At 34.3% G+C, this 25667-nt stretch overlaps 2 protein-coding genes across 3 annotated transcripts in view; one reads left to right on the top strand and one right to left on the bottom strand.

Annotated features, from left to right (window-relative positions):
- Positions 1-14856, top strand: part of LOC117102022 (F-box/LRR-repeat protein 20-like) — a 37457-nt gene extending 22601 nt beyond the window's left edge. For both annotated transcript variants that reach the window (XM_033242235.1, XM_033242233.1), the window contains exons 7-13: positions 1428-1554; positions 3056-3130; positions 4502-4632; positions 5417-5522; positions 7545-7601; positions 7954-8166; positions 8931-14856. In XM_033242235.1, coding sequence (XP_033098126.1) covers positions 1428-1554; positions 3056-3130; positions 4502-4632; positions 5417-5522; positions 7545-7601; positions 7954-8166; positions 8931-9038 — 817 coding nt within the window. In that variant the 3' untranslated portion in view covers positions 9039-14856. The remainder of the gene's footprint in view (positions 1-1427; positions 1555-3055; positions 3131-4501; positions 4633-5416; positions 5523-7544; positions 7602-7953; positions 8167-8930) is intronic.
- Positions 14857-19417: 4561 nt separating this feature from the next.
- The window catches only part of LOC117102060 (immunoglobulin superfamily DCC subclass member 4-like), a 55132-nt gene continuing 48882 nt past the window's right edge, over positions 19418-25667 (bottom strand). Inside the window, exons 12-17 of the mRNA XM_033242275.1 lie at positions 25177-25345; positions 24043-24170; positions 23054-23368; positions 22337-22454; positions 21128-21245; positions 19418-20803 (exon numbers count right to left, since the gene is read on the bottom strand). Coding sequence (XP_033098166.1) covers positions 20141-20803; positions 21128-21245; positions 22337-22454; positions 23054-23368; positions 24043-24170; positions 25177-25345 — 1511 coding nt within the window. The 3' untranslated portion in view covers positions 19418-20140. The remainder of the gene's footprint in view (positions 20804-21127; positions 21246-22336; positions 22455-23053; positions 23369-24042; positions 24171-25176; positions 25346-25667) is intronic.

Genomic DNA, 25667 nt, shown 5'->3' with positions numbered 1-25667 from the left:
GCAAAAACGCTTCTAGACAGTCGAATACAAAATGTTTTATTCGTGTATACATATACAACAGGTGGGCAAAGTGTGGCCTGTGAAAATGAATTAAAAACCCTATGTGTGCGGCCTGCCAAGCAACATTGGCTAGAAAACATCGTATTGTTTACGGCAGATGCTGATTATGTAAAAAAGTAACATTAAACGGAGAATAAAGTGGTGTAAAAGCAGTGCTTTGAGGATTTTGGAAACTCAATGGAAACATCAAAGTTTGGGTGCATTTGCATGCAGTTTGAGTGCATTTAACACTGTTTCTGTCATTATTTGATTAGTTATACCACAATGCTATGCAGCAACATTGATTCTATGTTACTTCATTATAATACAGGTAGGACTTCTAGAGTATTCTTTGGCAAAGAGTATATCAACAAACAGTATAAGGAAATTTTTTTTTATTTGATAGGCTATTTCCGATACGATACTCACATCACTTTCCATTTATTCGAGCTCTGTTTTCACCATTATTTAATTATATAAACAGAGTGCTACACACAAAAATTAATCATATATATCTTTTTAACATTGAGTACTCTGGACAATAAATAACACACCTATTTTCTGGTTGGTCTATATATCCTACTTATGTTTTGCTGCATCAGCTAATAATAATCTGGCAAGGAGTGGAAATATTATTTCCACCATTAAAATGTCTGGTAGTGGCCATTCTTGTACTATGCCGAACATTTTCCAGTAGGTTTTATTGGGTTAACTCACAAGCTGATCTATATGATATTCAATTGGTGGGATATGTGCTGTAAACATGAATACATAGGCTAAAATTAATTATTTTGGCGGCCATTTTGAAATTTAATATGGTGGCCAATTTCTGATGGCTGTATAGTCCCTGATATCGAAACATGGGCAACAGTCTTTGGTTGACAGTGGTAGGTACACATGTAGATATGAATATTGACAAAAATATCATTAATTTGGCGGCCATCTTGAAATCCAATAGTTCGGCGCCATCTGACATAATTTCTGATGATTGCATTACACTCCTTGATATTGAAAACATGGGTAATGATCTTCAATTGGCAATGACATGTGCTGTAGATATGAATATATTGGCTTAAAAATCAATTATTTTGGTGGCCATATTGGATTTCAAGATGGCAGCCATTAGGAGGCGTTATTTTTTGGGGTCTATTTTTTTAATGATCTTTAGGTGTCATAGTATCACTATGGGAAGTTTCATGCTTTCTTCCAGAAGTGCACGATTCTACTTGAAATTCGACCTTAGCTGCTCTAAAAAATTTTTCTCCTGACTGCAAATATACAAAATAGACAATTGAAATTAAACAATTTTTCTGTACATGCAAAGTATACTGGCAATTTAAATCACATGATTTAACGATAATTTGTTGACCTTTTGACCTTCTCTGCAGTGATGGCAATACTAACCTCATCCATTTGAATATTTCTTGGTGTGAGGAGATTTCGGATAATGGAATTGAAGCAATCGCCAGGGGATGCACAAAGCTCCAACACCTAATCTGTAAAGGATGTTTTAAGGTTAGTTAAGGGTTGTTTACATATTTAAAGGGACTGAAACATGACCTATTGTTCAACTCACCTGTGGTGGATTTCTAAGAAACAGACATAAAATACTAGTGTTAACTGACCAATTAAAGCCTGTTTTATCACATAGAAATTCACATTGCTATAACATAGTCTTAGCTTTGAATCTGTTCAAAACAAACAGGTTTACTGTAATTCCATGGGCTTCTTTATGAGATGGGCTTTTTTTCAAGAGGGCTTCTTTTCAAAATGAAGTGCTGTAAATTTTGGGAATTAGTACTATAAAGCAATGAATAGGGTCACTGTAACATCAATCTATATCATGGAGTGTAGTGACCAGCATTGAATCATCTAAACTACTGTATAAACCGAGCGTGTTTTTAATTTATTATACAGTATATGAACTCTACTATCTCGAAAAGAAGCCTATGTTATCTTGAGGCTAATTTTGCAAACTGAAGAGGAGGCTTTAATTCGAGATTGGCTTCTTCTCAAGATTTAAGCCCATTGGGCCTCAATTCGAGGTTTTACAGTATGTTTTCTATTACATGTTAATATTATCAGTAAAATTGTTACACATCAAATTTTTCTTCTTGTTGCAATACAATGAAATAATATACTTATTCTGCAGCAAAAAATTAGTTACAATATTGGGCCATGTATGTGTGGATTTCTACTTTTTTGTGCGAGAAATGTTCTATTCCTTAAATTTTACCTCCCTGTAGGAAGCCATGAATTGATAGCTTATGGAGCAATTATAGCCTCCTCCGAGCACATTAAAATAATATAGACAGCTATCTGATTAGACCGTGGGATAGAATAGTCTATTATAGACCAATAATCATCACAATTATAGCTAGCTAAGCATTAAGATCGTCTAAAGGCCGCTCATGGCAATCAACCCCAGGAAATTTGAATTGTTAGCAAATGTATGTAATGGAGGTTATGCACTGCCTTATAAAGACCTTATAAACGTGTAAGCAAGTTACAAATGGAATGGCAACATCTCAAGTTAGAGCTGTATCCAAACTTTTTTTAGGCTTAGAGTGAAGGTAATATTTGCAATAATTGAAACTGAAGAAGTGCTTGAGTCCCCATTTCTCCTCCCCTCTCTTCCATACATCACTACCTAGCTTGAACATGTAACATCCCATTGCATGATTTGAGCCAGCAGTTACAATCGATTGCCTAGCTTGAGTTTACCCTATCTTCATACCCCATTTCTAGCTTGAGTTATCTTCCCTCTTCCATTCTTCCTACACCACTACTACATTCTGATGTCAATAGTCAGTGTACTATAGCCTTAAGTTATTCCTTTTTAATTAGTTAGGTTCATTTTTCATTCTACCAACTCCCATTGCTGTTTAATTGATTATTTAGCCTTGATACAGAAATATGCTGATAATTGTAAATTGGTCAAGAGGTTGTAAACTTCTGGTCATATTGCTCTGTTTGCAAATGATAGGCATGACATTTGAACATTTTTTCTTTGCAGATAACTGATGATGCTATGAAAAGTTTAGGTACCTATTGTCAAGACTTAACCACTTTGAATGTACAACAATGCCAGGTAGGCTAAACAGCTGTATAGAATTCTATACACCTCCAGGTCACAAACAGTTATTCAGGGTTGTGGCAACATATACCTGTACCCTCGTCGGTTGGTAGAAGCAAGTGTTTACGGATGAGGACTCATATCGTCGCTCACATCACAAACTAACACAATCAAAGTAGATTGTGTTTAGTTTGTGAAATCAAGAAAGCGCGTCAAAATATGCGCTGTTGTTGTTAAGGACTTTTTGTGTGGGAAAGAATACAAAATTGCTTGACAACCAATACATGCTCATTTTGACGCGCTACTGTGATTTCACGAACTAACACAATCTACTTTGATTGTGTTTGAAATCTGCCATAAGTTGATATTTTTGTTCTTAATCAGGATTTAAACTCAAGCATAATAATGGGGAAAAAAAACAACAAAAGTATGAAAACAATTAAAGCATAAATTAAGGGCTCTAGAGCTGGTTTACTCACACATACCCTTTGGGGAGAAGTAAAATGATGTATGATAATTGGAAATTGTAATGATCTAACACCTAGTGCTGCAACATAATAGAATAACCCCCTAGGACCTGAGAATGTGCAGCATACACATTAGTTTTCAGTGATCTGGGTAATAATGGCAAGCACCTTATTTTCCTTGTAATTGGGAGAATAATGTGAAGCACAAACAAAATGATAGATATCTATAATATCATCATCATTATACATTTTAAATGTCTATATTCCATGCAAGCACGGGTTAGAGAGGGTTACTTAATGACGTATTGTTGTTATTTTTATAGTTCATTATTTTCCTGGTAATGTAGGTAATAATGTAAAATACAAAAAGGTTAGGCAGTATGTACTTATTATCTTTATAGTATATTATCATACATTTTATTAAACATCTATTTTCCATGCTAGCAAAGGTAAGACAGGGTTACTTACTTAATGACATATTGTTGTCATCATTGTTATAGTTTATATGTAATTATCACTGAAAACATGACATCGGAGGCTATCTCAAAAATGAAATCTTATAATGCATCTAGTTCTTCAGACATCGAAATGGTATGAGCTGCAAGTCATACTATAATTTCCCCTAGTACAAAACTATTTAACTGCATTATTCACAAAGGCAAAGTTCCCACACTGCAGGCTGGTTAACCTCTTACATTGTCAGTTCATATGCAGGTAAAGGAAATGTTTTGACCGGAGACTGTTATCGCTGTCATAAAAAATGCTCGATCAAGTTATGAAAATCTTCTGGTCTCACAGGATACACCCACCCAGGATTGTTTTCAATGTTTGTGAAAGCAATTTATTTGAAAACATTATATTGTAGTATGCATTGTTTTGTGTATATGTACTAATTATTCTTGAATTGTTTCATTTACAGCAACTAACCGATGAAGGCATGCAAAAATTAGCAATTGGAACGCAACGATTATGTTCATTATGTTTGTCAAGTTGCATACACCTAACAGACCAAACGCCAGTAGCGCTAAGTAACTATTGTCCGAAACTACGGTAAGAACTAGAAACCTTATGATCTTGTTCCTTAGTGGATTTAGATTAACACATACAAAGATTGTTATTGATCAAAAGGAAGCCAACTTCTAAAGCTGCAGTGCACCCTCTAATTCGAGACCATTTTTTGAACCTGAAAATTTGAGATTGTCTTGTCAGTTCGTCTCCAGTTAGAGGGTTGGCATTGTGTTCAGAGGGGTTTCAATCCCTTGCTGTGCATTTTTCGCTTGTTTCCTGTTTGGCTTCTCTCCACTCAGAGATTGTGTATCTGATAGGGTTGCCTGCTACTGCGGCAACAGCACTTTAGCGTGTGGACCCAGTGACCATAGAAAACAACACGCTTTGTAACCGAAAGGAAAGGTGCTATATATATACCAAAATAACAAATAATAACAAATAGATAACAACGGTTGTTAGTTGTCTTTAATCTGAGGAGTTTCAGAATTAGAGTAGAAGAGGTTTGGTGTAGCCTCGAGGTCGGGGTTTCAATCACTCGCTGTGCATTTCACTTGTGTCCTTGAGCAAGACACTTTATCTGCATTGCTTCTCTCCACCCAGGAGTATAAATGGGTTCCTGGTGGGGTTGCCTGCTCCTGCGCTGATTACTAGCAGAAACACTTAGCATGTGGACCCAATGATCAGGGAAAGGAACTGCGCTTTATAACCACAAGGAAGAGGTGCATTATAAATGCCCATACCACCACCAGTACCACCAGGCCTGTGCCCCTCCTGGAGTTACCGTATGTTTATAATGATGGGGTTTTTTTTTTTAAATATTTCTCAGGACGTTAGAGGTAGCAAGCTGTTCACAGTTCACAGACAACGGTTTTGGTGCATTAGCAAAAAAATGTCGAGATCTTAGAAAAATGGATCTTGAAGAATGTGTCTTGGTAAGTTATGTCAATGATACGTGTAATGATAATACTATATAATAGGGAGGTTTCGCATGCGAACGCATACGGTTAGTCTGGTGCGTCATCATTTAGGACGTCATACGCCGGTTGCTATCCGCTAACCATGTGGATGACACACACATCTCACTCAGTACATGTACATGAAAAACGCGTAGGAAAATTTTGGATTTCTAGTACGATCTTTCACATTTTACATTAAGTTTAAAAAATAAATGTATCTTTTAATACGTACGTGCCATTTTTGTGACTTTTGATGACAGCAAGTTACGATAGGATGCATCTCATTTTGGGGGTAATAGAAAACGTTGGTGCTTGGGGTGTCGGGATTTTCCTGTAGGCCCAGGCCTAGCTAGGTGCCTCCCTCCTAGGTCTAGCTTACAGTAGCCAAGCATTTTTGGGTCTCGAAATAACCAGCTCTTCTGGGCAAGAAGGGTAGGAGTGTTATTCGGCTATCACTTCCAATTTCCAAAACCTTGCATACCAAAACTTTAGGGCATGCCAAAATCTGATTTTAAAATGCATGATGAGAGAAATAACGGAATAGACTAGCCTGGCTCGTAGGCTAGGCCTAAGGCCCAACGCTTAAATTTCATTGTCATTGTGAAAAGCACAGCTTGGTTACAAATCGTTACGGATAGATAAACGTATGCATACACGTATTCGTTTGCGTGCGAAACCTATCTCATGTGCGATCTGCATTGGCTTCATATAGGAGTCTTGTTGGGGACGTAAAGATAAAATGGGGGCTTGACGATTAAGTGAGGGGTAACTAGCTTGCAAAATAAGGTGATATGAGATGATTTTTATCTACTTGCCTTTTTCAATGGGGGTGGGGGAGAAAGGGTGCATGTTTTTTAGGGGCCCCACTGGCAATCTGTCTTGATAAATGTATTGAATTAGCACACTGTATATATTTCTTATATTATCATATTCTTATTCTGAGGTGTAATATAGTTTACATTTATAGCCAAAATATACAAGATTTACGTTAAATGATATCTCTTCTTGTAGATCGTGCTATCTTGCATCTCTTCTACCAATGGGTTATTCAAACCACTTTGACATATTGCTGTTTGTGTGCTTTTGGTTTAACCTCTAAACAAAATAATAACATACTTGATAAAATTAAGAAATGTGGTAGTCGTATATTGGTATGGAACTACCTTCAATCACAATTACACACCCATTTCATAATTCATTGTCTTTTAACAGGTCTGGTATCCGAGTAAATGTTATTTGTACGATTGCCCTATTGCTGAAACACAAGGAGAGGCAGCGATGGGAATTGAACCGGGGACCTAGAGATCTCCACGGTTCAGCGCACACACAGTGGCTACCACCAGATTAGCCGACTGAGCTAAGCTGCTCTCTCTAATGGAAACCCCGGTCCCAACAGTGGTCTTTAATTGGAGGGAGACCTGTACATAAAAACAGTTCAAAATGCATATAAAATTGAATGCACATGCTCACAAATGCAGATAAATTTATGTAAACATGTGGAATTATACGCGTGAAAGCTTGTGTTGCACAACGTTAATGCTATGCCAGAGTTGGCAAAATTGCTGAATCCTTTAGGCAAAACATTTCTTTTTGTCCCTGCTCATCCATGAATGTTAAATATATACTGGGGTATATGTGTAAGTGGTCTGGATTTAAATTTGATGTATGATGAAGTACAGGGGAAACTAAGGCTGTTCCACTCCAGGAAGCACGAGAGAGTTGAACATTGATGTTTGATTGATTAGTAGTTGAGGTGTAGCTTAGTGGTTATGATGTTTGACTTCAAATTCCAGGGTCCTGCTTTTAAGTTCTGCCAGAACCAGGATATTTATCAACCAAAAACTATCTGCAGCTCCTAAGATTTGTAATGAATATAATAGAGTCTGCAGTCCTTACACTCCTTCCCTCTCCTCCATATATTTAATATACACAACAACATTGCATTTTTTTTAACTCGCTTCAGCAGTTTTAACTGATTTAATTCTTTCTGTTTTTTAGATTACAGATGTCACACTTAGTCATTTAGCCAATGGCTGCCCTCTACTGACCAATCTTGTGAGTACATATTGGTAATTTTTAGTAATTTAACAGTAAATGTTCATTTCATAAGTAATATCAATCATACACTGCTATAAATAAATATTTTTTGGTGTCATTTTATTTCTTAAATTATATTTTATTTCTTTTAATTCTTATTGTCATCATCATCGTCCTCACGTTTGTGTTTACCATCACCATCATACTTATTACCATGCCATCTGCTCCACCAGCATTTAGTTACTTTGCACAAACATTGACATCATTTTAATAGCAGCTTGCTTTCACTCTTCAATTTCCTATAGATAAAAATTTTAAAAAAATGAAGAACTAAAAAAATATGGACCACTTATCGCATGTTGTTTTTCAGAGTTTGTCTCATTGTGAGTTGATAACAGATGAAGGCATACGCCATATAGGAACAAGTGCGTGCTCCACCGAACACCTTGAAGTTATCGAACTCGACAACTGCCCTCTAATCACAGACGCTTCGTTGGAGCATCTCATGGGTTGTCAAAATCTAGAACGTATTGAATTATTTGACTGTCAGCTTATTACAAGGGCCGGCATTCGACGTCTTAGGGTAAGTTGCTTTAGAATATCAATGAAGTGAATGTTTTTCCCATGCATTTAACAGTATGTATATGTATCAAATATGTTGCAATGTTATTCGATACATATTTGTTCGCCTCTGATAGGAAGCATGAATGTAACTTTTATTCATAGGCTGTTTTCTTTATGGTGGTGTTGAGGGTATTGATGATAATAATGGTAACAGTGAGAGGTATTTGTACAGTGCCAATATCAACACTATAATGCAGCGCTTAATGCTATTGACATTGGCATTACCCAAATAGACAAAAAAAAATATAGTGAAAATCCAAGAGAGTACCATCTTGTCCTAATAGCTTAGTTGGTAATGGGAGAGTCTGGTTCACATCCAATGGTGACAATTCAGTATTCCCAAAGAGAGCTATAATGTTTATATATGAATTTTAATTTAAATATTAATCACCAATTACATTCTGCATACTCAGAGCTCACTTGATCAAAACATATCTGTGTTTTCTATTTAATTGTCTGGTACATACTTTATCGTAAACACTCAAATGGTTGCATGATTTCTTGTCTGGATTATCGATGACAATATTGATTGAAAATTGCTGGAGAGAATTTCAAATATGAAAGTACTCATTATGCATGCATAGCCATAATAAATGACATACATTGATTGCCCATCCTTTTTTGACTGCACAAAATTCTGGTTACAGTACATAAAGAGTAAACGATAGGCTCCTTATTTACCATATGTAACTACTTAGTTAACTCCTTAATTTTTTATTCTAGAGCCAGTTACCAAATATTAAAGTACATGCATACTTTGCACCGCTAACACCACCCCCATCTGTTGGTGGTGGGCGGCAACGGTACTGCAGGTGTTGTACAATAGTGTGATAATATGCGACGTTGTCCAGTTGTTCGTTGGCATATAAGTATATGTGGTAATGGTCAAGTCGGTAACATTTGTTCAAGGTATTGCAATCGCTTGTTGATTGTTGGGTTAATTATTGCAGGTGAGAATGCAAATTAGGACAGGTGAGTGATGTAAACTATGAAAATTAGGACATTGTTTAAACAGGTGGACATTCTAATTGGCATGTGCTTATGATGACAGATGGGACATTTTAGTAAGTCAGACATGCAAGTGTTAACAGGCTTGGCATATGCGCTACAATAAGTACAATATGGTGATTAGTGTTATCATAAATATCTTTATTTTTTGGAGTGCATTAAGCAGGGCCTATCTGAACAGTGGGACCATCCGGAAAAGTAAATGTTGCATGTTGTACCTTTAAAGATCATGAATGAAAATATTAACCAAAAGGTAAAAGGCAGGACTGTGTTTGTCAGCTTGGATAGGTGCTGGCAGTCTAATATGCATAATTGATTCCATGGTATAACAAGTGATTCGTAAACCCATTCCAATTATAAAGTAGAGGATATTAGCATTATACAGTATAGAACAAGCTTTAAAACAGATAAATCTGAAATAACTTTTAAAGTTGTTCTAATGAATTGAACTCTGTGCTGGTTTATTTGGTCAGGTACTTGACCTTAAAGACCATATCTTTGGTTCATATTAAATTGCTTGTACTCCTGTCTGTAAGATTTATGGCCTTAGCACTGTTGCAATTATGTCACATATAGTTTAATATAGTTTTTAAAAAAAGAATTATTTACTAGCATATCTCTAAAAAAAAATGTTTCTTTTGATAGAAATATTTAAAATCCTCAATCAGTCATTTACCATTTTAAAAAGGTGGACCAGATCCTAAGTTAAGTTTGTGGAATTGTGTAAGAACAACAATATTCACTGGTAATAGTATCCATTGTTCATATGAAAAAATTATCATGTGGAATATTCAATAGATTTTGCTTGTTTTAAGTGGTAGGTCAATAAAGGGTGTTATTGCATGTCCTCGTTAATTTGTTTTTAAAAACTTAATGCTAAGGCTAACTCTTAGGGTTGTTATTTACAGTTTTGCACACTCTGTATCCGACCCGTTAACAATGCAAGTCATAATATTTTTTTTATTATTCAAATTAGATAAAAACTTGTCAATACGGTTAATTTTTTTTTTTCATATACGTACATATTTAACATTCATTAAACAAACGTTACAGTTAATTTATTCAATTTTGAGGTATTAATACAAAATATACATATAGTAGTGAAAGAGAATTGTGTGGGATAATAAATGCGAGCTAGAAGTTAATTATAACATCAGCTTGAGATACAGTAACTCTAAAAAAGGACCAGCAATTCAGATCAAGAAATTTATTTTATTAAGAAATACAGCATTATTCTGGAAATGTATTGTCATTGTATTGTGGTGGGTGCACTGTTCAAACACTGTGAAATTACACCATGAAAGCAAGTGACTTCACACAATGAAGCAAGTTAATTTGTTGTAAGGTGTCGGGCTTCCACTCCGACGATCATGTTTCGGTTCCTTTTCTGCTCGTATTACTTTCGTCCCTGGGGAAAAAAAAATTTGCTTTATCTACATGAGCCTTTCTTCACCCAGAAGGATTTAAATGAATCCTGTGTGAGGATGTGTATATTCTTAATGTTGAAATTAATACACATGTGATATATGACTACATGCGTATGAAAATCCCACATAGAGCACATGATAGCATCATGCACATTTAGCTATGTATCAAATTACAGGAGGTGATATTAATAATGTGAAAAATTGTAACACTTCCTTCCAAATCAGAAAGTGATTAAATATTGATTATAAAAACAGTAAAAGTAATAATTACTATCATTTTTATTACTATGATCATTTTTATTCATGGAGATCTATAACAAAAATGAGTACAAAGAAATCATTGCAACTGATTCTGTAAGTTTAATATTTCAGTATTTATGATGCATCTGTTACAGTTTGGTAAATATAAAAAAAACATGGATAACAGATTCATTGCACAAGTGAATATGATCATACAATAGGGCATGCAAGAATCATTTGTTTACAGAAATAATGATATTCATTATAATAAACTAGCGGTTTATGCGATTAATGGACCTTCCGAAGTGTCAATCAAATTTTATAAATGGCCAATCAGAAAAAGGCCAGGAATATGCACACCTTCTTTAGAACTGCACGTCTTTAACATTTGAAAAATCAAAATTCTTTTTCCATCAAAAATATTTATAAGATATTTAATGTGGATGAATAACTGCAATATTTTCAAGATTGGGGGAATTATATATGAATCATGTTGCTGAAATCATGAGATTTAAAAAAAATTATGTAACCATAAGGAAAATATAAGATGTTTATATGAAGATATATATTTATGTCGTCATAAATAACATATTGTCATTAACAACTGTAATTTGTATATGCTGGCTGCTGTAACTGAGATTACATCTGTAAAATCCTGCTCACAATGTTTTTGCGCCCCTTGTATCTAGTGATCCTTGCCATGGTCTAACGTAACTTGTGTCATGTAGCGATAATATATTAAACATTGATAAGCTAGCGCGTGTATTAGTGCTATTGTTGTGAATAAGTTATTTTTGGTTTAAAAAAAAGAAAAATCATTAGTAATTATATAATTGATGTAAAAAAATGAAAATGAAATGTTTCATTGCTGAAAGTTGAGCAAACAAAGTCAGTGGTTCGTACAAATGGTGTAATTCCTTTATTTTGGATTTTGAAAAAAATGAAATTTTAAATAAATACAAGTTGAATGGGAATAATGTTGGCAGTAAAGACATACTGTCTGTATTAAAGACTTAGCCAATAAAATTCAAATTAAGTTATAAGATTAGAATGAGAAAATTGCAATTGGTTTTTTTTTTCTTCAACTAAATTGCAAATTAGTTGCAGTTAGTTTCAACTGTATTCTGAGACCGTTAAAATCTTGTAGACCTTTCTGGGGTGTCAATAAAACTTAACTCACCAGCCAACAAGTACATGTGTTGTCTCATAAATGAATAAATGTGTTCGCGTACGTTTTTCCAAAGTCGTTTTGTGGGACAGCAGCAACATGAAGGGGCGGACTCAGTGGAAAGTAAATCATGATGTGTCTTATTTGAATATGATAACCTATTTCATCCTTTAGATGAGAAATTCAAATTAGTTTGTCTACTGCCCTCTATAGGTCAAAAACAGTCAGCATCTGTATGCCAGTGATTAACTAGGTTTTCGCAAACAATGCTGTAGTAAATATTCAGTATTTTTATATTTGCAGGATTCCCAAGTCTCCCGAAACTCCTTGGAGTCTCCCGGAAATTGGTATGGTCTCCCACACTCCCGCAAACAAGCAAAAATCTCCCGCAAATTCAGTTTTTTAAATTTTGGCCTAAATTTGGTTGCCGATTATTTTTTTCAGTCTGACAGTGGCCATTTCTGGGCTTCTTAAGGTGCCTATTCTAAAAAATCTCATCACCTCAGCCTCAATCATGGTGGGCCTGATTTTTTCTCATAGAATAATATATAGAGCCCCGAATGTCATTAAACGAATCTCCCGGAAATGGATTTTTCCAATTTAGGACCCTGTATATGTGCCTGATCCCCTATTGTAGGAGAATTTAAATTGTTTATGGGAACAATAAAACTGAATAATGGTAATTAAAATATAACAAAAAAAGCAGTAGACATGTTTTTCATTCAGAGCATTTTTTAGATTGATGCTCAGAGTCTAGATTTTAACACAAACGTATGTCTTTACAGCTTGACACTTTTAGTACAGACATATTCAATCATTTTGTTTTAACACTTTTTTTGCCACCTGTATGTAAATTATTCCACATGATATTAATTTAATTTGAATCACCACTTGTCATTCCAATTTACACCATGTTGTTACCATGGCATAACTATGGCGTTACCACAGCATCACTATGGCATTTCCAAAGTGGAATGTTAATTTGAAACGACCCAACGTTGTAATTGTGTGTAAAATAAATATTTATTCTTCCCTTTGCAATGCTAAGTTTATATATTTGTAAAATATTTTGCATATTTAGAAAAAAAAGTATTTATAATAATCATTGTTAAAAATATGCATGCTTTTTGTATCCATTAAATGTTAGTAATAATTTCATTTGTATGTTAATTTTATCAGACTATATTTTAATATGTGTTAACATGCATACAAATTACTGAACTGAATATACTGTAGGGCTCATCTTTATCCAATTCTGTTGTATATTCATTCGTTTTGTTTATATGCATTTTAAATATTTGCACATTTTTGCCATTCTTTTAGTAATACCTCTTAATCAGTCCTGAACTGTTTTATTATTGATAAAAAAAACCAAAAAAACAATTGTTTATTTGTTCATTCATTATGCTGTCATGAAATTAAATCTTTGTCATCACTCATTTTTCTCATTGCCACTATGTTTAATATTAACATTTGTATTTTGATTATGTTCATCAAGAAATCATCTTTCTCAATTTCAATATTTTTTATTTATTATTAACAATCATGTTTTTAAATGTCATAATCATAACTACCATCGTCATTCTTTTATTTGAATCATCAATTTAATTCTTAAGAGCAGAGTCTGGTGAAAAAACTTTATGTTAATGTCCTCAAGTCCTTGTTCTGAAATCTGATCTGTTTAAATCTGTCCAATGAAAGAATATTTTCATTTATTAATATACAGTAATCTTTCAAACTTCCTTATTTTGAGGACGTTAAAAATATGATTTACAGTATTGCAAACATTTACAGTCAAATAATGTATTAGCTTCAAAATATAAATGCAATTTGTAATAATCAATAAACTGAATATATGCTCACATTTTTGTTTTCAATTTTCTCATTAAGGTCCTCCCTACATACCTTAGCTATGTGCCCTACATCGTCATTATTTTGTTTTTATTCAGAGACCAAATTTATAGATTTAGGGAAAAAAGTAATAATTAGTATTATTTATTTGTGTAGATTTTGCATTGAATGGTTCACACAAGAGGCCTTGAGGAGAGACATAAATGTTAAAAGTATTAATTAATAATAAGTAATTAAACTTTCTGATCATTATTTGTTATCAACTATCTTCAGATGATTTATTTTTACCAAATTTCACAAGATTAAGAAATATTACACTACATATAATATAACTACATACAGTCTTGAAGTGTAAAGTAATATAAATAACATTAGTGGTTAAACATTGGCTTGGCAAAGGTATGATAATGTAGGGGTGTGGGTGTGACAGAATTGTCAAATTCCAAAAACTGTTTAAAAAACTTGGCAATTCTTTGCACAATATTTGTCAAGAATATAGTTGTCATTTTAAACTAGGGTAAGATTGCCAACAAACTTGCATAAATGGATGTTGAACAAAAATTATTGATATTAATAAAGTTATATACAGTATCTATTTTGGTTCCTTTCTCACCGACTACTGTACGTATAGAAGGAATGGGATGTAAACTGAAATGCATTGTGGAAGGTATTTAATCTGCAGACTTGTCAAAACTAGTGTATTGCTAGGAACTGTAAGTTTTAAGAAAACTTTAATAATGTTTATAGTTATAGAATATTTATTTGAAATCTTCCAATGATTTTGGTGTCCAGCTGTGCTTTGTAGACGTTTAAGGCCAGAAATATGAGAGTAAAGATTCTTTGTTTGAATACAATGATTTTCTTTTTAAAAGAAATGATTTATGCATTGCTAATGTTGAAAAGGTTGAGATAATAAAAAGAAAAAAGCTTATAAATGTATAAGAAAATTGAAAAATGTATTCAGTGTCTGTTATTGTTTGTTTTTGCATTCTAAGATCCTTTAAACCAAGACCATTTTGACATAAGTACCAACATAAACCAGGGGTGGATCCAGGATTTGAAGCAAGGGGGTTTAAACATTTTTCGAAAGAAAAAAAAAAACCCAAAAAGGACAAAATTTTTATTCCTAGATAGCCAGAAATGAGATTTCCTGACTTCTGAGGGGACTTTTAATGACTATTAATTATTATATTTATTTAATTGAAGGCTAATTAGGCTAAGCCTAGCGTGATCGATCTACTTATCTAGTTCTAGGTAGTTTAGCATGCCTTGTGTAGGCCAGGATCCATGCACTACCATACAGTGGCTGATCATGCAGGAATTTTAAATAGAAGGGGGTCTAGACCACCATGTTTGGGGGCTGGGGTAAGAAAATTTATGATTATGGCACTTCTAGATGGGTGGAAATGGCACTCTCAGACTAAAATTTGGATATAAATGTATGCAGGCCCCCTTTAATCTACCAACTGCAGCACTTTTTTTTACGTATCATCACAGAGAGCTGTGGGGTGGGTTCGTCTAAACCCCCTGGATCCACCACTGCAACAATCTTTAACACAAATATAACCCCCTAATTGGAGACCAAAATTCCCACGTCCACCACACATTTTTAGATCACAAAGGTAGTCTCGAATTGGTGGGTGAACTGAATAGAATAGAACTTCATTCTCATGCATTCGGTGATGTCATATTCATCCATTGATAGATATAATATACAGTAAACATCGTTGGTTAAGTATCTTGTAATCATCGGTGTACCGTGGGGGGGTTGTTGTGTGCGGTCGACCCTTCCTTTTGAAGAAAGTGCCCTTTAAATATGCTCGCTTCACTCACAACTAACGCACCCCGCGAATTCTGAAAGCTTCGCTAAATTGCTCCGAGTTCAGCTGGCCCCCCCCTGCACTTTCATTTCGACCCCCCCTTAGATTTTTCATCATGCGCCCCTGGTAATGCAATGCAAAATACAGGGTCCAAAGTCTCCCAGAGGTTGCAGGAGTCACCATTAAATTATATCTGCATGTTTTTCTCTATTATCAATTGTCTTAAGAAGTTAGTGTCAATGGGTTTCACCATGTGCAACAAATCAAAAAATAGGCTCCCAGTGGGAGCGCGTGTCTATGCCCTATACTGCCTTAAGCCGGGCACTTACTGCGCACGACGGTTGTCGGACAAAGCAATTCTATAAAGAACGCAACGCGAGGACGCGCGTGCAGTGTATCATTGTTTAATGACGATCAGTTCAGACTACCACTGACAATCAGCAGACAGCGTCGCGTTGTCTAGCGCTCAGAGAGAGCCGAGTAGGATTCTTCGTACGATGCAGTGAGTGCCCGGCTTCACTGTCTTCTAACCGGCTTCACACGTCTGCTAACGGTTAGCAGGATCCGGATCCTGCTAACCGTTAGCTGCCGTGCGTCCATAAGAGAAAATCGCGATCCGGATACCAAAAATATGATGATCGAATCACTGGCCAATAAGAAACTGGAAATTGTAAACGCGTATGTGTGATTGGTTGATGATAAAAATGCGTTCAACTTGCTAACCAATAGCGCTTGCTAACCGTTAGCGGTATCCGGATACTGCTAACGGTTAGCGCTAACCGATCGGGCGTTCTCACGCAGGTGCTAATGGTTAGCGCTAATGGTTAGGACCTATAAAAAATATTATTAGTTTATCACCCTATCTGAGCAGGAAAAGTGATGAGGGAGGGAGGTTTTTTTTTATTATTTTTTATTTTGCTAAAGCCAAATATCAAACTTGGGTTGTTTGCTGGTGCATTGATATTCAAAGTAAAACATGATTTAGATAAAGCAAATAATATCTACTAACTGTTTAATAAAATAAATGAAAAAAATAAATAAATAAAATAATAAAAAAAAAAAAATAAACAAAAATTTTTTTTTCAAACTTTTTTTTTCTTTTTCAGTACCATAAAAGACATGCGCGTGAGGGTGATAAACTAATAATTTTTTTTATTGGGCCTTAGCTCCCGATCCGGATACTAGGGCCCTCGTGAGAACTAGGCTTTTGTGTTTACTAATAAAGTATCCATGTGGGATTCGGTTATCAGGAAATGTGACAGGGGGTCATAGACACAAAAACCATATCTTCCAGAAGTGACTTCTTTCAGCTTGGGACCCCTGGAAGTAGGACATACTGTATATCTAAACACCTGTTACCAGTTAATAGCAGGGAACAGTGAATAATGAGACATTGTATATTTTACCTTTTAGGAATGCAGGCACACATTGATAAGGCCAAAAAAGTTATCTAGGTTTTTGGGTTGTTTTGGCAAAAATATTTCTTTTGAGGGTGGGGCAAGTTGGAGCTTAAAATTTGTGTATGGTGTTTCAAAATTAAACTTAGAATTCATCATCTAAAATGTATGGACTTTCAGATAGAACCCTAGAATTAAGCCTAGGCAATGTAGTGTCAACATTTTTCTTCTGATTGCCGACCAACTGTCAGAGTGACTGTGCTTGGGCGACTCAACAACACCTAGTTCAAAGTTCCGTAGTGAAAGATCAGGTGAAACCAAACAAGTATTACATTATTTTTTGCCTAATAATAATAATTTTAAAAAATGAAGTATGTCAAATAAACTAGAGAATCAAATTTGTGGAATAGGACAAAGAAATTACTAAGAAAGAAAAGCTATCATTTTTAATAAGTTTACAGAAATGTATTGATTTATGGGATTTTATTAATTGATATGTTTAGAATCGATGCATCTGTGAAAGTAGACAAATTATACTATATCAGAATGTTTTATTTGAATATTGAAGAGTTTTCATATTTTACAACTGACTGTGTATCTTAAAACAAGATGATAAATACATTAAATAACATCCAATGTCCCATATTTTAAAAACATTTAATCATGAGCATTTCCCAAAATATTTTTGATCAAGTTATAATAATCCAATTGAGGCAGATAAGATGATATAATTTACATGTGTTACTGTAAATATAATACTGTACAGTCTTCTTATAAGTAAATTGGTTAAACAAATACTAGGTCCAATACTAATCTTGCAACCCAGATATTTTAATGTTTAATAATATATCATTTAATGTAAATAATATCAGATATATTCTCTCAAAAAGCATTTTGTATCTTTAATTATACACTAAATAAAGGTACTATCCTTTTTAGACTGTAATGACCAAGTAGACTGAACATATTATATTTCAACAAATTAAGAATTAAAATTCAGGCAAGTTAATAAAAAGGAAAATGTACATTAAGGAAAACTGGTTCTGATATTAAAGCCAAGTAATTTTACATTACATAATTTAAAATTGCTCTCTCATGAACTCGAAATTAAATTTGAGTCAATTTTTTTTTCTATGCCTAGTAAAAATATAAACATTTTGAGATGAGATCTTTGATTGCTGTGGGTCCCTCCTACAAGCCACTGGAGTCTTGCAAACCAGCAGTGACCCGAACTCCTGTCAGCAGGCAAAAACCTCACCCAAACTAACCTATTTCCTGCAAACTAACCTGTTTTGCGTAAAAAGGAATGCATGCATGTTTTTACTGTATTATTTATGGGTGAAAGCGGTTGCATTTCAGTCTCTCAACCCCTCATACATGGCGCGAGCCTTTGATGTGAATTTTGTGCCTTAGGACAAGGCAATACCTACATTTACCTTCACTGGGGAGGTTAAAAAGGCGAGAGGAACTGGCCACCCTACCACACAATACTGAGGATTAGTACGATGGGCTAACAGCTCATTCCCCTACGTTCAGTAATGAACACAGGACCATTACTTTTATGGTCCATGAGTATCACCATGCTTAGCCACATCTAATATCAATATAAACTGAATCTTGAATAACACCGGCATTTGCTTATAATATTGTGCATACTGTACATATTACCTTGTTTATTGAAAAATCTTCAGAGGGTGGAATTTTTTTTCTCAACATTCTACTGATAATCAAAAATTGCATGAGGTTAAAAAAAAGTGAAAAGCCCATCACTCAAGATTTTATTGTGTGGTTGTATAATGTGACGTGTAATATTGTATATTGATAAATGCGTTATATATTTTAGGAAGAAATATAGATTTCTTTTCAGAAAATTTCATGGCACATATAAACATAAAAATGAAAAAAGTTCTTTATTTTAATTTCTATTTTTTTTTAAATAATGGCAGGCCAAAATTCAAATGTAATTCTATTTGAAATCACATCATTGTGTAAGCAACAAGGTAACAAAGTTGCATCTTATTTATATATTTACATTACAATTTTGAGAAAAATTTAAAGAGGTGATTGTAATTATGGAGCAGGTAGAACAGTGGCGGCTCTAGGATATATTTTCTGGTGGGGCTAAATTGTCCGACAGTGGGGACTTGAGCTCGTAGGCTCAAGCTGGGAGAAGGGGTTGGGAGGGGGATCCCCCTCCCAAATGAGATTTTTTTAAAGTATATCAACCTCTAGATGGCCGAAAATGGCACTCTCAGACTGTGACAGACATGTGTTGGCTTGTTGTGAGCCTATTTTTATGTTTTATAGTCTGACTGCCCGACGAGCTCTGTCCGGCGGAGGGCTTGACCTGTCCGGTGGAGGGCTTGACCTGTCCGGTGGGGGGCTTAAGCCCCCCTGCCACCCCGCTGGCACCGCCACTGATGTAGAATCTAAATGTGGGATGTTTGCTTCACCAAGGTAATTAATTAATTAATTAATTAATTTCTCTAAAATTCAACCACAGAACATTGAAAAATTTGTAGCTAGCCACCCATTAGCCTGATAACCAATTACATACTGTAGATAGAACAAAGGTGAAGGTCCCTGAATTCCAATTTTAACAATAAAGTGGTGGGATGACTGGTTCTTGGTTTTGGATGTTTTGAGCTAAAAAATCTCTAAAAATATAATTAGGTAAAAGTAAGTTATTAATTACCTCTTAACTTTCTCAGAAAATTTACACAAGCTTAAATAATACCCTTCAAATTTTCTTTGCCTAGGCTTATCTAGCTACCAAGTTAGAAACCTTGTAGACTAAATATTGGATGTTGATCCTTTTAATTGAGGTATTTAATTTCATTTCATTTTTGTTGGTTTTTCCAACGATTATGAGGATATCTTTAAAAAATACATCACCAATAATTGTTATCAAAATATTCTTTTACCCGTACCTTGTTTTTATCTCAAGTCTAATAAAGAAGGAAACATCATATTCTTGTTTTTTGGCGACAATAAAATATACATTCAGTTATACCCTGCAGACTTAGACAATTGTTTCTAATTTGACTTCAGAATCAGAAATATTTTTGTCGGAAATAAGAAGTGTGTTAGGTTTTTGCTCACTACCAGAACTAGGTTGTAATTCTATTTCCTTCGTGTGATGGGTTGAGTCGGAAATTTCTACTCCAGTGTACAGTTGCTCCACAGACTGTGCTACAGAAATTTTGCCCAGAATCTTTTTCAAACTTCCACAATTCATGTTAACACTTGACCCGTTAATATTTTGAGGTATTTTTGTTACAATACTGTCAAATTCTACATTCAGTAGTCTCTCATCCAAAACTTTGTCATTTTTAATACAAACAACTTCTCTCGTCTGCCCTGAGTTATCCCATGATTTAACGTTTTCTGAGTTAACTTTGGTATTAGTCATTTCATCATCCAATTCCAGGGTATGTAAGATTCTATCAGCTGTATTATTGTTTGTAAAATCATCATTATCACATTGAGGGAGCACTGTATATCGCTGAACTGTGACCCCCCTTGATTCTTTGAGCCTGTATTCCATATTTTGTACAATTTTCAAGGATTTAGCCGTTATATCAGTTGTTTGATTAGAGGTTCGCAGATGTGAGCCTCCTCTCTCCGTTTCATCATCCTGGACAAATCTTTCTAGGTTTTGTCCACAAGCATCATCATTGTCAGCCTGCAGAAATAACGAAAATCCATAAATAAATATTTTGAAAATTTACGGAAACCAAACAGACTTCGCTACAGTTTTTAAGCCTACATGTGAAGTTATACTAACATTTATAATTATATTAAGTAGATTTTCAACACAGTTTTTCAAAATGGTATCTTCAAGATCTTGGTTCGAAGCCTGTGGTTTAGGTAGAGATGTGCAGTTATCAGATGGCTTGCATACATTAACTATTATTTGATATCATTACCACTAGAATTGAAGTTTCCCAGGGGAAAAAATTATGTGTGGGGGGGGGGCTCTTTCAACATATTTGCCAGTAGATCTTACAATTTCAAGAAAGGCTTGTCTGCTGCCACCTATTGCTTCATTTTCGTAAGCATGTCTGGATGCTCTGTCAGCTGATGCAGTGGCTAATATAGTAGCATCAGAGTTGGAAGGTTTTTTCCTGAAATAAAAACGGAAATGCAAATCATCTGTCTAATAGTTGACATAAAATTTAAAATTAATAAAGTACAGTTTAAAATTCTTAAATTTTATGCACATTCAGGGTTTTTTTTTTCAGTCTTAAAAAATAAGAAATCTAGAGTCTATAGCCCTGCATGCAATGTAACATAACATATTTCATTTTATACTTTAATGTTTTAACACTATTTTATATATATTTTTATAATTATTTTGTCTGTGCAATTATTCTGTGCAATGAGTTGCTTCCAATCTGTATTTACTTTTTACAATAAAACCTGGATTGAATTGAAAAACCATCAAGAATATTCCAAACAATATAATTAGGTTCCTTTAAAAGACTTTGCCAAGAATTTATTCAAATCTCATCTTTAGCCAGCTTTCTGTTGTAAAATGTTATTTCATTGTGCAAATTATTTCTGCCAAAAGTAACTAGGTGAAGAAAATAAATAATTTTATTGATGAACTAAGTGAGGTGCAAAGAGTGCTAATACCCTTACGCTGGAGATTACGAGTCAGTATTTAAAAAAAAAAAAAAATGCAACATTGCAATATCAGATTAACAAATGCTTTTAATTATTTAATTGCGAAGAAGAAATTGAGATTTAATAATAATAATAATAAGTGGGATTTGTAAAGCGCATAATACATAGGTCTCTATGCGCTAGAAATTTGCAAATTAAAGTAAGCTAAAAAGATGAGTCTTAAGACGATTCTTAAAGATCTCAACAGATGGAGACTCACGAATAAAAATAGGCAAACTATTCGACACCTTGGGAGCAGCAACGGAAAATGCTATTTCGCCAATACATTAACGTTACGTTATACGTTGATATTTGTTACCAGATATCATAGTGATGACATGCATAACATTTTTTTTTAACAGATTTCAATTTTTTTACAGTGAAAACAGAACAAAAGTAGAATATATTTTATTTGCATTCATTATTAGTGGTTGTCAGGTTCACGAAACAAAGTATAATAATTTTACCTAATCACAGTTTGCTACATATTATTAGGAGTACATTTTTTTAAAAATTCATGTGATGGTTTTAAAATGAATTTGAAACTTACATATAGAGTTTAACTACAACTAGGAGAAGCTGGACACTGCAACATGTGAATACAGTTACTGTGATGACAAGAGGAAGAGCAGAGGTTGAAAAAAGAAATATGTCTTTTATTCCTTCATCTACAAATAAAGTAAAAGACATTGTGATTGTTTAACATAAAATTATTTTTACTCAAACAAAAATAATTACTCTTTAAACACATATAAATGAATTTTGTCTGTTGATTAATAAAGTCCTTGATGACAGTGGGTTACAGCATTTAATGTCAGACTGAACCCAATTTTTTTATTTGTGTCATTATTCATCATTTTATTCATTCATTGAAATATGGAATGCTCCCTCCTTGTTGAATGGAACAATCCATCTTTCAACACATTAAATTTCTTGCCATTGCACTCATAAACATTCAATATTTGTATACTACTCAAAGTAAGAAAACATGACTAATGCTGAAATCATGTGCAGTGATGTAGTTGGATCGATTTAATGACTAAAGCATTGCTACGGAAAAATTATTTTTTATTATATATACAACGTGATCACAAAACAGACACTTATTTGACATCAGTTGATCACCATGCACTGCCCCAAAAAATACAATAAAATCTTATGGCTCCAATAAAAACCTTCAAAATTCCAAAAGAACGTCCAATAATTATTTACAAATTATCTGCAGATATAAAATAAAAAAGGAGCAAGTAAAAATAAAGAGATCTACCTTTTGATGATGCAGATGCTGGTAAAGTTTTTTTTGTGATGAGTTCAGTATATGGCCCTCGACCAACCTTTGTCATGGCAGTCATACGAAACATGTAATTTGTATCACTTCTAAGATTACGAACTGTTCTGCGCATATTTGACGATTCCTCTTTCACTGGAGTCCATAATTCTGTCTCATTTAATTGCAGGGCACCGTATTCAAGGATGTAAGCCCGAATTATGCCATTTGGCTTTGTCGGTGGTTCCCATTCCATCTCAACTGCATCAGAGGTAACACCACTGATGCCAAACTTTGAAGGTGGAGTTTCAGGTCCTAAACATAATTACAAATAATATTGGGTAATTCTAGCTCAAATCAGCCAAAAATTCCCATATGACTCATCTTGGATTTTCCTTTAAAAAATTTTAAAAATACCTTGATATATCAAAAGAAAGAATCCAAAATTTCAGCTCTAATTTCTAAGCGGTTTTTTTAAATGTTCATCAAAACCTTATTTCCCTGCATTTAAAATTGAATTTATTCACAGTAACAGTTAGTAGCTTTATTTCTGTAGTAAATTTGAGTGTTACAGATGATCCGCACATAAGATAAACAAGATTTAAAAATCAAAAATTTGTATGTGTTGAGCATATAAGATGACAATCATAATTTGCTATTTTAAGTCTCGTCTTTTATGCGAGAATGTACGGTCAATAAAACAAAGATTTTTAATTGGATTTATTTTTTCTCCATTTTTTTTTTAAGACAGTGTACTTTTGAACAGTACAGCACAACACAAACCTATTTGTATGTGTGGATCTTGCCTTAGGGATCAATAATGCCTTAATCCAGCATGTAATCCTTGCACTTTTAAATATGTTTTATTGCTGTAAGGCATTTATATTATGTTACTTAATGCTTATAGCCCCCTTGATAGCCACAGCAGCAAATCATGACTGAACAAACACATAAAATTTAACCTGGTAAAAACCAACACATCAACTTACGTCCTGTCTCAGTCTGAAACAGTATTTTACTACTCCGTGCACTTGTGTTGTTGCCATGGTAACTTTGAACAAAAATGGAGCAGTTTACGAAGTATGGTAGCGGAGAGATTGTTGCCTTGTTCTTGTTGCTAAAGTATCACAATATAAATATGATGTTTACCTCTTATGATAATGATACCAATGAAAATTAATTATGATTATATTGATGATGATAATGGTTAAAATGATGATAAAAATAATGATGATTAGAATGAATGATCATAAAATTGCCGGTAATAATGAGAACGATAAAAATGATTGTGATAATAATCATGATAATTAAGAGAATAGGATAGTGGCAATAGTGATTATAAACTCAAAATCCTCCTATCAAACTTTACAATTATGGTTTTCCTCTCCCATTTAACCCTGTATACTGAATTTCTTATGGGCTTCAACGTCAAGTAAATTTGCAAAAATTACGCTATTATGCCTATATGACCCAGCCGTCACTCAGCTTTCTTCCCTTCCGTGGACACACAACTCGATTCCTTCATTCAACTCCCTCCATTTCGCTTGCGTCTTCTTTACATCTCGATCTTTCTTCTACACAAAAATTATATCATGGAGGTCCTCAAAATGTCTTTTAGTCAATATCTAGTGGGGGTATCTGGGTTACTAGGACTTTAGTGGAGTTACGTCCCTACCTGTGACGCATATTTCAGTTTAGGGTTTGCTGGTCAAGGACTTTATAGTGGAGTAACGTCCTTACCTAGTGATGCATTGTTCGATTAGGGTAGGGGACGTATGTGGGTCATTAGTTTTGTGGAGTAACATCCTTACTCCAGGATGCATAGTTTGTTTAGGTCGGGTATGCAGGTCATTAGGACCTTAATGGAGTAACGTCACTACCCCATAAAGCATAGCTATCATTGATTCTTGTAGACAGTACTATAAGTTTGTCACTTGTTTTCTGTCATGACATGTTGGATGGATAATGGATGGTATACAGCAATAAAAGTAATTGAATTGAACACATTGGCAAAACAGACATTTGTCAGCCTGATAGTGTGGGCTGACTTGCAGAGAATAGCACTTTAGTATTATTCTCAGAACAACATTAACATACATTATTCTGTGAAATTGTTTTCTTACCCAAAGACTCTGGCTGTGTAAATATCCTCCTTTGGGCCGCAGCTAACGAACACCTTGTGGTTGAATGGCAAGAGTGGTTTGTCCCACTGGACACGTAGCACAGTAGAATTTATGAGTTTTATCCTGACGAACGCAGGGGTTGGACATATCATCCCTGTGAAGGCTTTCTCTGGTTGTAATAATTTGAAGCAAATAAGAATAAGGATAAATGATGTGCCTAGCCTAGCACTAAATAATATAACTATACCACATAGAACCAATGTGCGTATTGTTTAAATATTTGCTTCTTTATAAACATTTTACACACAGACTAATACATATTCATACTGCACACGGTAATGCAGTGGTCCTTTTGCAGCGGAAAAAAAAATTGCACCTCCAGTCACCTCCCCCATCCCGTGCAAATGTTTGAAGCAAAAAAAAATCATGCTCAAATAGATAATAAACACCTATCGCCTATGTCCGCTACTGCCCCCCCCCCACTTAATCAT

Source organism: Anneissia japonica, unplaced genomic scaffold, assembly GCF_011630105.1.
Source record: "Anneissia japonica isolate Jap-2015-1 unplaced genomic scaffold, ASM1163010v1 scaffold997_len2565447_cov190, whole genome shotgun sequence".
In the NCBI taxonomy this organism is placed as follows: Eukaryota; Metazoa; Echinodermata; class Crinoidea; order Comatulida; family Comatulidae; genus Anneissia; species Anneissia japonica.
The sequence above is the reverse complement of the archived record's forward strand: the minus strand, read 5'-3'. Positions and strand labels throughout refer to the sequence as shown.